Source organism: Opisthocomus hoazin, chromosome 21 (genome assembly GCF_030867145.1).
Source record: "Opisthocomus hoazin isolate bOpiHoa1 chromosome 21, bOpiHoa1.hap1, whole genome shotgun sequence".
Lineage (NCBI taxonomy): Eukaryota > Metazoa > Chordata > Aves > Opisthocomiformes > Opisthocomidae > Opisthocomus > Opisthocomus hoazin.
The window spans coordinates 4,515,118-4,528,962 of record NC_134434.1 but is presented as its reverse complement, the minus strand read 5'-3'; the positions used below and the strand labels follow the sequence as shown (position 1 = coordinate 4,528,962).

Genomic DNA, 13,845 nt, shown 5'->3' with positions numbered 1-13,845 from the left:
GTCACCCTCAGAGGGAAGAAGTTCTTCCTCGTGTTCAGCTGGAACTTCCTCTGCTTCAGTTTGTGCCCATTGCCCCTTGTCCTGTCGCTGGGCACCACTGAAAAGAGTTTGGCCCCATCCTCCTGACACCCACCCTTGAGATATTTATAAGCTAAAACTGGGAGAGACAGGAATCAGCGAGGTGAGCCCAGATTCTAGATTGCGCAAGGAAGGGAACGATACGCTGCTGTCAGCCACTAAAATCAAACTGCCTGTACAGATGAAACCTTGACAGCTGGATACCAGGAGCAGCATCTGGATCTCCCCACAAGCACACATTTTGCTAAAACGGTAACAATTTTTACAAGTCATCTGCTCTCTGTGGTACTTCTAAAAGGAAAGAAAAGTGTAGCTGGCAAGCGCAATTCACTACCTGCAGAAACTCTCATTTTTTGTCCAAATTGTAAAAACATCTCTATTTTCAGCCATGCAGAATGGCAACACAATGTCTCAAGGGCTTTGTCACTACATCGTCTCATATCCCACTTCTCCCTGTGGGCTGCACTCCTTGGCCAAATGCAGTTTCCACCCTTCACCCTGGGCACACCAACTCCTGGGTCTGGGGCGGCTCTGAGCCTGCCCCTCAAGTACATCACTCATATTTGGAAGATGGATGAAGGATCTGTCTTCACAATCAAAGCACAGTAAATAAAGATGGGTAATTTAGCTGTACCTCATAAAGAATGCCATCCTTATTATGAAGTGCTTGACCTTTACTTAGACTTCATTGAAATGCGCACGTACGGTCACTAAAATTCATGTAGTCCTCGCAGACAAAAAGCATGCAAGGTTCACGTACCTGTAACGGCATTTCTGGATCGAATTCAAAGTGGGGAAGAAGTTTAGACCAAGGCTCAAACTTCTTAGTTTCTGGATCGACATAGAAGTCAAAAACTGTGCCCTGAGAAGGAAACTTGATAGTCTTGAATTCTGCCACCCACCACTTGCTGAACTCCACTCTGTAGTCCACAAGCTGCAAGACAAAAAGTGGAGAAAATATGCTAATCTGGAGGAATTCAATAGTGATGGAGAACATTATCTATCCCAGTCCACCAGAGTGGGATTGGTCCTTAAAATGTACTCCACAGCATAACGATCTTATTTTTTTTCCTATTACTAAGCCTAATTTTTCATTTTCTTCATTTCTTCTCATCACTCCTATTTATTCACCCAAATAATTCATCCTCTGTGTTGATCACTCTTGGTATGTCTGAGATTAGATAGATGGATCAATTCGAAAAAGAGAAATACGTGCCTATGACTAAACAGACGACTTGATTGATTCTTGGTGCCTACTTCTTCCAACAGACAAGGACGCAACATCCGTCTACATCTGTGGTCATGAGTAGTCAAAGCATGCATACGAAAGCTTTTCCTCATAAATCACACCACTCTATTAATACTTACTTGTTTTCTTCTGGCCTCTTTTCAAGCCACAATCTTTTGGAGAAGCAGGATTGCAGACACCAGTGTACAAAAGCACCAGAGAGGGACCGTGCCCCTTTGGCTCTGCTGCGTTTCTGCGCTGCCAGATCACCCTGGAAGCACCCGCTTTCTTGTCTTTCCCCATTATATCTTTCTATTCACGGCAATTTTGGAGCATCTGAATTTTTTCAAGAGCTGTGGTGACAGTATTTCTTTAGATGCTGGGTCGGGACTTGCCAAATGGGCTTAGTCCCCTCCCCTGCCGCAGGTCTCCTGTGTGTCACCAGGGCAGTCACTCAGTTTGAACACCTTCCCATGCAGACAACGGGAACTGCAGACCCTTGCCTTGGGGAGAAGAGGGGATAAGTGCTGTTAAAAAGATGCCTGTGAAATACTGGATGTGTAATTTAGCCAGTTTTAACAGCACAGTTTCTTCCTGGAGCACCTGCGGGTCTCTCCTCCCCATGGCCATTTGACGCACTTTCCCAGGCCAGAAGCCCAGGTGGGACCGCCAGCACGTTGCCCGCAGACTGCTCAGCCTCCACCAGCAAACCTGGGTGTGAAGCTGAACTGAACTGAGTGCCCTCGGTAAAGTCTCCCGAGCCACCATCCATCAAAAGACCAGAGGATTTGAAAAACACATTATTAGTATCCACAATTTTGTAGTCTCGTGCTATTCAGAGAGGCAGAATAACTGTAATTCCATGTTCTCCTGTTGCTATAACTCCTCGGCTTTGGCAGCAGAGTAGCCTGCAGCGGAGAGGGACGTGCATCACTGCTAAAAGCTTTCTCACAAGGGTGCCCTTACTCCTGCGCAGGCAAACTGCCCGCAGCTGCATTGTGACGGGCTGCCCGCCCTCCCTAACCGCGCAGTTAAGTGGAGCTGCTCCAGCCCCGGCTCTATTGCCAGAACGGTGTCAAACTCAAACTGCTTCCTTAATAAAAACCCCATATGGATTTCCACTAATTTCACAGCCTGGAAATGGTAAATCTATCATCTGTTTTTACACAGGGACCCTGCTACCCACCAACAAGTGCAGAGTAGCAGGAAGCCTTCCAGACTGTTTCTGCTGACATTTCGGCAGCAAAAGGTCAGCACGAAGGGCACCTTCAATGGAGAGCAATAAACGGATTTTATATTGGATCATTTTTCATCAGGCTTCCCCTCGCTCGGACTGCTGTATCCTCGCACTCTCAGCTCTGACATTTACAGAGCATCACAAGCAGCAGCGCGCAGTCCAGCCCCGAAGTCAAACCTCCCCGAGGGATGCTGTGCTCGGCTGCTCCGCACAGCACCCCAGCAAGAGCACGCTGCGCCCAGGCCACCGCTCCCTGCGAGCCAGGCAGACCGCAGGCAAAGCCTGCGATGCCAGGGACTGACACTGCCACGATGCAGGGAACGCAGTGTCCATCTGCCACGTGACCGCACTGGCTCGAGGAGCTATAAGCTCCTATAATTAGACAGCAGCTTGGGCTGCTGAAGCAAGGACAAGCAATGCTTCCAGGCTCTGTTGTGTTGGGTTTTTTAAGTCACCCTGCACTGAAAACACCAAGGCTGAGTGTTTCCCAGCTGGCACAAAAGAAATGGATGGTTGAGCTCTCCACAAGGACCAAGAACACTGGTCTCTCACAGGTCATTTAATGGCCACAAGGCATGGTGGCACCAAGTGAGCACCAAGCTGAGCTTGGTCTGTGCTGTTTATCACTCTCTGAAACATCAGCTCCTTGGCATGAAGCAAATGTGAAGAGTCCTGCAGATGTTGTTGGTCTAGCATTGAGGCACACAGAAAAAATGTAAAGAGACCCTAGTGAGCACTTGAGCAGCCTCCAAGAACGGCAGTGCCTCCAAGCAAGCTGGGGAAGGATCTCCAGCGTCAGGTCCATGCAGAGACCTCCCACATACTCCAGACAACACACTTGACACAAGCCCACTAGAGACCAGACAGGGATCACACACATACACAGAATGGTAGGGGTTGGAAGGGACCTCTGTGGGTCACCCAGTCCAGCCCCTGCCGAAGCAGGGTCACCCACAGCAGGCTGCACAGCACCGCGTCCAGGCGGGTCTTGAATATCTCCAGAGGAGGAGACTCCACAACCTCCCTGGGCAGCCTGTTCCAGGGCTCCGTCACCCTCAGAGGGAAGAAGCTCTTCCTTGTGTTCAGCTGGAACTTCCTCTGCTTCAGTTTGTGCCCATTGCCCCTTGTCCTGTCGCTGGGCACCACTGAAAACTGTTTGGCCCCATCCTCCTGACACCCACCCTTCAGATATTTGTAAGCCCTCGACAGCAGTGTCCTGTCACTGGTGGGACCCACGCATCAGGACACATGCTGGAGAGCACAGGACGAGGTATCCTCTGACCAGGAGATGCAACCACTCGACAGGTTCCCAGCAGGGACTGGGCAGAACCAGAGTGAGCAACTCCAACAAATGCCAAATGTACTTCCACTCACAGGCTTTGCAGCTACTCACATTGCTCCCTGTGCCACTTGCTGAAAACCTGGTACTCAAAATCTAGGTCTTCAGGTGCCACACATGCTCTACAAGTGCCTCAGGCTTCTCCTGCCTGCCTCTGAACCAGTCACATTAAAAAATCTCCTGCTTGCACAGCCATCAATCTGGAAACAGCAATGCCAACAGAGGGTGGAAAGCCGTCCTGCAAGCACGGACACTAAAACATGGAACGGAGCCAAGGGTGGCCCCAAAGTTGCCAGCGTTGGCAGCAGGGCTCTGACACACAGCTCGCTGTCCATTATTACTGTTAACAGTTGGAAGCTGTAAAACAGCAGCAGCTTTGCCAATTACTTGGAAATCAAGAGATAGCCCTGCTGTGCCAAGCTGAGCTGTGCAGGCAGGAATTGGGGCAGAACAGGGCACAGGCGTGAAAGCAAATGCCCATTTCTCCCCTCCTGTGCACAAGACATCAAGGAGAGACAGAGAACAGGGAGGGTCAGAGGCAGCAGCACAACTCTGCTTCCCCCAGGCAAGTCTGTAGAAGATCCTGCCCAAGATCCCTGTAGCTCACAAGCCACAGCTCCCACCAAAGCAGCTGTGTTTCAGCCCAGCTGGAAATGTCTGTGCTTCTCCCATGCTTTAAGGACCAGGACCTGAAAGGGGGCTGAAAATGCACAGTATCAAATACTGACCTTGAGAAAGCTGTCTTATAATAATATCACCATGCAAAAGATCACACCCACCTTGTCTAATGCAAGCTGATGGATTCAGAGGCTGACAGCTGCAGTTAATCCTTAGGACAGACGTACTGTGGGAAGCAGCATGGCGAGTAGTGCCCTGTCTTCCCTGCCTCTTGCACATGAGTGTTCTTTGAATGTCAGAGGCAACACCAGCGATCCATGACCTGATTAATCCTCCTGGCCCAAGCAGATCTTGGTCTCTAGATTGTGCCCTCCAGTGCTACAGTCTCAGGTGTGGACATCCATCCATCAGCTGCTTGACTGGGCCCAGCAGCTCATACCAGAGACCACCCAACAGCTGGCTACCTGGAGAGGAGTTCAAGCTGAGCGCCTACAACCATCAACCTCAACCTTGTCAGCACACTCCCAGCAAAGAGCATTTCAAAGAGCAGAGCCACTGTCTGCTTCCATGTAAGTGGAAGCACATAATCCCCAAAGCCCATCCAGCCCTCCTGACCACCCCTTTTTCTTATGCACTTCTTATCAGAAGTTGAGAACAGCCAATTCTTAACATCCCCCTATGTTTAATAAAAGCTAGTGGTGACAAAGCACCAGCTGGTTTGTGTTACACAGCACAACGTCTACCTGTGCAGTCAGATGGCTGAAAGGCTGCTCCACTGACACATCCATCTGAGAAGTCAGTCTTAATTTGATCGCATTAGGCACATCCGCAGGCCTCTATTCATTAACCTCATGTTTCTCCGCAGTGAAATGTGTCTGCACAAGCAAACATCCCTCCACCTTTATCACTTGACCCCTCTGCCCTTCTCGTCTGGTGTTACACCCTGGATAATGAGGCCTGTCACAAAAGGAACTGTTGCTTTCAGGTTTCTAGTTTATTATCACCTTCATGAGAGCCCCAAGAAAACAGCATTACTAACATAGCACTACATTTTTCAACTTATTAAAAAAAAAAAAAGAACAAGGAAAAAAAAAAAAAAAATCTGTGTAAAAGATGCTGAAGCAGCACCTTCCTTCTTACCTGGTCTTGAAACATTGATCCACCAAAGGCCCAGACGGCAGCAAAGACAAAGTAAAGTTCATAAAGCTCCTTGGGACAGTCGGGAGGTGTGTTCTCCTCCGTCAGGAGGCATTCGAGGAGGTAGCACAACATCTGAACCATACTCTGCTCAGGAATGGGAATAATCTTCTTAAATCTAAGGGATGGAAATTGAAAGCATGGGAAATACAATCGGGTCCAGCACCACAGTGCTTTTTCAGAATATTAGCATTTTACTTGTCAGCAGTGCGTGTCTTATTCCCAGGTACAGCAATAAAGAGAACACCCGTTCTCTCCCTCGGACCTGCTGGCACCGGCACATACAGAAGTAATAACGGTAATCAGAAGTTTCAAGCATTTTAAAACTTTTATCCTCTTGAAAGAAGCGAAAAGGAAGACTTGCTAAAGGCAATGATTTCCTGTGAACACGACGAGTTCAAAAGCGGTCAAATAGAGGAGTAATAAAATAAACCCTTTCATCTTGCCATTTTACATTCACTTAAGCTACACTTACAGAATTCCAAACCAATATTGTAGCAGCACTGAAGTCCTCCATAAAGTAATTATAGCTATTTGAAAGGTTAGTTCTACAATTTCTGAATTAAGCAAGCTACCAAAATACTCAGCTCAGGGTTGCCTGCAGCTAATCCCGTGGATTTCACGGTCTGACACAATGTTCAGCAAATAGAATGGGAAATGTCCGACGGACTTTGCTGCCAACAGCTATAGCCAGCTTTGTCTCCAAGAAAGCAGGTCCCTAATAAGATGTCTAACTCCTACTTCCAAAGACCATGCTTTCACTAATGAAGCCCCTTCTGAAACATCTCCATGCTGTCTGGCAACTCCCATGCTCAGTTGCACACTGATATTTTTAATTTTTTTTTAAATGAAGGTGCACCTACAGGAAGCAAGCAGAGGATGGGAGAAGCTCCCTCACTCAAGTTTGTCGGGACTCTACTTTGGCCTGTCTTCACCACAGCATGAGTAAAAGACTTGTCTCCCATGATGATAAGTAAGAACCACACGACTTCTCTGTGGGCACTGCTTTAAAGTCAACTCAAGCCAAAAAACACCAGGACCTTTCCAAATTTCAAAGTTCTTCATGTCCATTGGATTGGTGTCCGATCATGAAACCTGCCCAGGCTGGATGCCCACACATACTGACTTCATTTTGTTCAAATGCATTAGGAAAGAAATTAAAAAGAGAACTGCTGCTAGATCAATCCTACCCTCTCCCACAAACATCAACTTCCTTCTCATCACTGAGGGCCAGGAAAAGAAGTGGGGAGAGGAGAAAAGAGGATCTGCTCTCTCCACCTTCCACGCTGCATACTGAAAACTTTCCTTCAGCAGTGGTCTGAAATCTGCTCTACTGAAAAATAGTTCGTGGAGTGGACTCAGGTCTAGCCTGACACATCAGGAAACTGAAAAACTTTCTCTTTAGGATCTCATGGATTTATTTTCCAAGATACAGAGAACTGGTCCAAGAAATGCAGGAACAATCAAATCAAAACCAGACCTGATGAACACAAGATGGACAGGAATGTCAGCTCCCCACCTCGCCCCGTTGTTTCTCTGAGCTTAAGCCAATGATGCTCAGGGCTTTCAGGGACCAGGAGGGCCATGTGCAGCACAACCCCAGCACAGCACAGCTGGTCTGGAAAGCAGCGAGTGTCCGCTTGCACACGCCAGCGGAGCTACAATCGCTCTTCAGATAGTACCTTGTTCTGAGGGTGTCCAGGCAAATCGGCAGGTACTTATCAAACAGAATGGTCAGGTTGGCTCTTTCGGACTGGATCTCTCGCCTGTCAATCCAGCTGCTCACTGGCGGATTCCAGCCCAGATCTGACGGGTTGATGTACAGGATCCCTTTCGGCCCAGGGTAAGAGAAAACATACAGTAAGGACACAGCAGAGACTAATCCTTTCCTCCAGCAGAATTTCTCAGCTACTTTCATGCAACTAAAACTCTGCCAAATATGCCTGGGTGCCCCATTACCTTCACCCTCCTCCTGCCCCACTGCACAGCAGAAACATGAACAGCGAAAAGACTTCACTGAGGAAACCAGGACACCTTTCCAGACCCTGCCTCAAATTCAGAACATGGTCTTGCTTGAGTCATGTTATCACCCTGGGCTTGATTTCCCCATGTGTAAAACTAGGGGACACCTTCATTTCCTTCTCCCATACTTCATGCACTGCTCCAGAAGAACAGGAGCTCTTTTGGATAGGGACTGTCCCTCTCGTCATCTAAGTCCATGCACAGCTTTGCACAGCAGGAGCGCTCTCTCAGCAATGCTGAAGCCATGATCACCCATCAACAGTTAGAGAGCTCTGGGTAAACCTCCATGATGATGCCAGTTCCACGTATGGATTTGAGGTCAGGATCCTCACTTTGTCTACATGTTTCAGGAACCTACTCTGTTCATCACACGCAGCTGTGATCTCAGGTTGGATACTTTCAACAGGAACCAAGTTGGCCAACAAAAGACTGGTTAATGGCACTAGATCCTACTTGGTCTGTGCAAAAACCCAGTATGAAGTTCAGGCCAGGACTCACCTGCTCTGGACACGGTTGCTGGGGTAGCTGTGCGCAGGTGGCTGATCTCAAAGACCAGCCGCATTGTTGGGTTCAGAGGGATTCTCTCATTGCTTGCCAGGGTCAGCACCTGCACGTGGCAGACAGACAGACAAACATCTTCCCTGAGAACAGGAATGAAAAGCATTCAGCATTTTGCACTAGAAAGCTTGGTTGTGGTCAGGCCAGTTCCTCCAGGCAAAGCAGCTGATTTCTAGCAGGTAGAAGAACAGTCCCTCTCTCTTCCACAACACAGAACGCACAGCACTCCCTTAGGGTGGTGAAAAAGTTGTAGGATTATGACCCCATCCTGATTAACCACAGATGTCCTGATCATAATCATGAGCCCAACTCTCCAGGAAAGGGAAATTCCAATGAAAACAGGCCTTGAGCTACTTCCCTCATGCACCATTTTCTTTATGCAATATTGTCTGGTATACCTGAAGAACCACAATTGCATTATTCTAGGAGGTGTTATTTCACCATCTGCATTTCTCGTAGGCTGAAGCACGCCATGCAGTCAAAGAATATCTGCTTCTTTAACTTCCATTCCCTACCTTATTATCATCCATCACAGTATTAAGAGACTCAATCCACATTGGATCAATATCTCCATCCAGTACCATCCACTTGGGACCATCATGTGTGATGTTGGCCAGCTCTCGCATGATTGATGAAAAGAGCCCTGGAAGGGTGACAGGAATATGTTCATGAACACTGAAGTTGCTACCGGCTCTAACAGTTTTCTCCAGCAACTTACTAAAAATTATCCTAATTAATGCTTTCCTCTTAAGCACTAAAAACTCTATGCATCTGTACATAAATATTACTATATCACAATATAGGTCTAGTCTGTTTTGAAGAAAAAAAACATCACCAGTTACCACCACTGAAAATGACTGCAGACCTACACACGAGCTTCATTCCCACCAAGAATCACAAGGGATAAGAAAAGTGAAGAGCATATACACAGAGGCAAAAGAAGAATGAATTACACAATGCAGAGAAAACCATCTGACTATGCCTTGGAAATTCTTATAAGTTTTTTTGTGGCTTGAAGTATATCATGGAAATCAAGATGCATTAAACCTTGGGTCCTGGCTTTAGTGAGACTGAGGGGAGAACAAGCACAGAATGACATTGAATGACAGAACAAAATGTCAGTAAAATCAAGGAGACAGAGAGGATACAGTATCTCGAGGGGAGTAAATAATGAATGTTAAGAAGAGCAAGAAGGCTGGGAATAGAGCAGCAGTACTGCAGAGCAAATGAAAACTCCACAAAACTATCGCTCTCCTCTACATGTGAAAATATCTAGAGAGATGCTGGTCTTCATGAAAAAACATCAGGCAAACATTAAAAAAAAGCCTCTTTTCTGGTGAATTGCGACGAGCATACTTTTTTTTTTTTTCTCCAGGACAAGCTGTTTCTTTCTGATCCAGGTTGGGAACAGCTGGTGGCATTATATGACTGAGGACAAAGTTTGTGCACAACAAATGCAGAACAGCTCACCTGAAACAGGTATCTGATTCTGAGACTGGGTCAAAAAAAATAACACTTCACTGGCCCTGCCTCAACTCAGGTCCTCAAATGTTGGACACTTGCCTTGGAAACCGCTCCAACATCATCATCAGTATCAGAAACAGCTACTGCCTCAGACCATCAATGCTCCCCTCATATACACCACGACAGCAGCAGAGAGAAAAGTGCCTTTCTCCTAACCTTGTGCATCCACACCACAGAGCTGTCTTGGGATTTAAAAGAAGAGTTTGGTTCTACAAAGAACACTTTTAGGATCCCCTTGTGGGACCTTTTACTAGCTAACATGTATAACCTTTTCAACTCCTGATAATGAAAGCAGTGACAGGATGAAAAGGGGAAAAGACGGGGCTGATCCGTAAGGGAACACGTCAGCTCTTGTTAGGCTGTGGTGAAAATTGCCTTACTGGTCTTTGACGTCAAGAAACAAAATTTTCAGGAATGGTTAATGTAGAAAATATCTGCCTTGAAACCTCAGGGAGGAGTCCCGTAAACTCCCTTGAAAGGTTACAGGCTAGAAACCACTGGACAGCCACCTGTAAAATGTCCCTTCTGCTGTTCAGTGCCACCGCAGTCCTCGATCTGCAGCCACTGCTGCAGCCAGTCTGCAGAGTTCAGGCTGTATCCCACACTTCCCCTCTGTCACTTTGATTTAGGGTCCCTAATTACAATTAAAAAGAAATTAACCCCAGCACTGGAGCAAAGCAGGGGGTCAGGAGGGGTTCCTGGCGGGGCCCAGGGAGGTGGGTGGCAGCTCAGCTCCTAGCAGACTTCTGGCCGAGGATGATTTATGGCAATGTCTTCGCTTACCTCCCCCACACCTCCCAACCCAGCCAGGACGTAAATCAAAGCTGCCTTTACGTATTAGTCACAACCGAACATTTTCACTCCAGATTTCTGTCATCTTTCAGCACGTTTTAAATGCTCATCTTGCTCTCCTCATGAGCAATCAGGATCAACAGACTGGCAAATGCCAGTGTACGACAGAGATCAGGCAGCAATATTTGGTGGAAAAACACTAGTTTTGGGTTGCCGTCTGTGTGCTACCAGCAATGGAAGCCTGGGGGTGGCATGTTTTGGGGGGCCCCAGTGAATACCATAGGGCAGGAGGGAACTCTCTTCCATCACTAGCCCAGCCAACCCTGAAAAACTGCCTGCCCCATTTAGGAACTAGTAAATGTTGGTATTAATAGACATTATAATTACTCTTAAGGCAATAGGATAAAGCAGGTTTATGCTGTCCTTCCCATTTGAAGATCAAAAAGGTAAAACATCCTATGTATCCTTTCAACAACAAACTCTCATGTGGCTGTGAGCAGCAGACGAGCACCTGGGCTTTCAGACCTGCATACAAAGAACCAGTCATCCTGCTGCTGCTGCTCAGGAAGTTTGTTAAAAATATCCTTCATTATCTACAGATTCAGGCATGAAAAGACATTTACCATCTTTCCATTCTCTTGTTGCTGGGTTAATGATGCCAAAAAGCTCATCATTGGTGACGGCCTTGGGGTTGAGGTCTGCCCAGACAGGACGTCGCTTCATTATCTGGTAAGTCTTGTTCAGGGATCTCATCACCTGCGACTTGCCCGTGCCCGCGTTACCCACCACGAAGACAGAGTGCCGGACTGTCAGCAGCTCCTCCAACTGCACCACCTGAGAAAAACACTCCCAAATTTTAGACAAAGATGCCAAACTGAAGTTCAGATCTACAAAATAGCTCCCCTCAGGCCCCTTCTTTAGAAAGATGTGACCCAGAGACACAAACGGTTTTGACGTTGAGTTTGGTTTAGCCATTCTAATCATGATGGGTAAAATCCGCTGCCTGCAGACAAACCTCCAGCACTATTTACACCTGGACAGCCATCAGCCAACGAGGCTCTGTTCTCCAGGGGCCACACTATCATGAGCCTACAAGAGTCAGCCCCTTTGTAAACTCGGAGACAGCCAGTGCTGGCTTTAGGGGCAGGTGCAACTGCATCAGACCCAGCATAGCTGACTGTCCTCCATCAAGGTTGGCCTACAGGCATACTATTGTGCAGAGCTCTCTTTGTAGAAGCAAAGACGGTTGAGAAAACCCAAATGATTTGATGGCAATGTAGGTACAGCAGAAGATCAGTTGGTCTTACTTTGAGCACAAAGTTATCCTCAGCCTGCAGCCGGAGGTCCAGCACAGCCTGCCTCACAAACGACTCAAAATTCAGGTCACGCTTCCGAGGGACATCCAGTGCAGGGAAAAGGTCCCCAATTAGCCCCATAAACACCGGCACATCATCGGTCACAATCTTGGGGATGTTGAAGTCACGAAGAGAGCGCATCAGAACCTGGTCTTCAGGTCGCTCTGGGTCATCTCGCTTGAGGGAGCCGGCGACAACTAGCACTGACTTGATAGCACGCAAGCCCCAGTCGTAGTGATCCTACCCGGGGGAAAAAAAAAAAAGAGGGAGGATGAGTTTATACTTAGACAGTACACTGTCATGCATGAGGAAGAACCAGTAGCTTCGCACTGCCAGACAAGTCAGCAATGGAAATACACACAAGTCTCTTTTTTACTTTGTGGCCAAAGATGTCCACCAGCCGGAGTTACCTGATTTCCATTTCAGTAGGTGAGATTCCCATCAGGGACAGTATCAAAGAGTCATAGAATTCAGCCGTTCCTACCATCTCGTGGGCTCACAGTTGGCATCAAGACAGTAGCAGGACTTGCACCTAAGCTGTTTGTTTCACCTCAATCATAAAGCAGCAAAAGCAAGGCCAACCAGACCACCGGTCTGCAGGAGCTACCAAGGCGAAAGATTTGTGAGTCTATTATGAGACCCCATATACCCAAGTTTCTCCATCCTGCCCATCAGAAGATTACCAAGCATGTTTTGTCACAGAGGCAGTCTACCAAGCAGAGGCTAGTAAGGACATTGCTGAAAAATGACTACAAAAAGGCAGGAGAGGAATTCTCAAATCAAGAAGCAACTCTCTATTTCTGCTCCATCAAGACTCTCCAGAGCACAGCTTGACAGCTGACTGCTTTGTGTGGGAGGCCACGGCTTCCACCAAGACCCCCAAGACACAGCACAAAGTTTCTGTGACAAGGCATCGCCCAACCAGCCTCATGCTGGCACAGCCAAGATCAGGTTTTCCTTCTGGAGTCCTGATTCAACTCTTCTATGGACACAGCTTTGATGTATGCAAACAATGGCAAGGAAAAATTGGACTAATTAGAGCTTTGCACTGGAAATGACCCTACTTGGTCTCAGAAAGGGACAGACATCATAAAACCCTTGCAGGCAGCAGAATCAATAGGAACTGAGAGACTGGAAAGCAAAGGGTCACTGAATACTGCCTCAAACATGGTGTCATTTGAGGCCACTGAAAAAAATCTCTCCCATTAATGCAGCTAGGCAAGTGCTTTTGTCTCTGCAGATCCTCCACTAAAGCAGTTTGAAAGTTTCATTGCTCTGATGATCACAAACCTTCTCTTCTCCCAGCAGCTAGCACAAACACAGTCATTAAAGAAAAGCTGTGAAGCTTCAGCCATGGAGCTGAGCAGCAAGGGTGCCATGTTCCTGCTAATTTTGGAGATCAAGGGGCTTCACTGTACCATCAAACCACAGAAAGGGGCTCACCTGCTTGGACAGGAGCTCTTTGCAGAGTCGGTACAGAGTAATGAACTTCCTGGCTAATGCCCGGGCCTCAATGAATCCCTCAGCCACCAACATAATTTCACAGATCAGCTCAAAGTCTGGCACAACCATCGCACATGGCCTAAAAAGATAAGCAAGAAAATATTGCAGAACAAGTATTTCTTGACTACAGGTCTTACGGGCAGTGGATTTGCAGCTTTATCTTCCAGGTTCTTCTTCTCTGGGCCAGGTCACACTCTGCCCTTCCCATCGCAAGGGGCAGAGCACCTTTGCCCTGCCTGTGCATTCCCAGACCCAAGCTCGTTGTACAAGGCTGAAGCTATCTGTGAATCCCCAATGGAAGTGAATTTCCCAAGGAAATGAAGTCAAGCTTGGATGTTCCAAAAGACAATTTCTGCCTGTTTTATAATACAGGCCATAAACCTTGACCTGGACT

General features: G+C 47.4%; 1 protein-coding gene across 1 annotated transcript in view; it reads right to left on the bottom strand.

Annotated features, from left to right (window-relative positions):
* Positions 1-13,845, bottom strand: part of DNAH9 (dynein axonemal heavy chain 9) — a 200,534-nt gene that overhangs the window by 136,291 nt on the left and 50,398 nt on the right. The window contains exons 33-40 of the mRNA XM_075440716.1: positions 13,392-13,530; positions 11,901-12,188; positions 11,217-11,427; positions 8,793-8,920; positions 8,218-8,326; positions 7,380-7,527; positions 5,641-5,815; positions 839-1,012 (exon numbers count right to left, since the gene is read on the bottom strand). Coding sequence (XP_075296831.1) covers positions 839-1,012; positions 5,641-5,815; positions 7,380-7,527; positions 8,218-8,326; positions 8,793-8,920; positions 11,217-11,427; positions 11,901-12,188; positions 13,392-13,530 — 1,372 coding nt within the window. The remainder of the gene's footprint in view (positions 1-838; positions 1,013-5,640; positions 5,816-7,379; positions 7,528-8,217; positions 8,327-8,792; positions 8,921-11,216; positions 11,428-11,900; positions 12,189-13,391; positions 13,531-13,845) is intronic.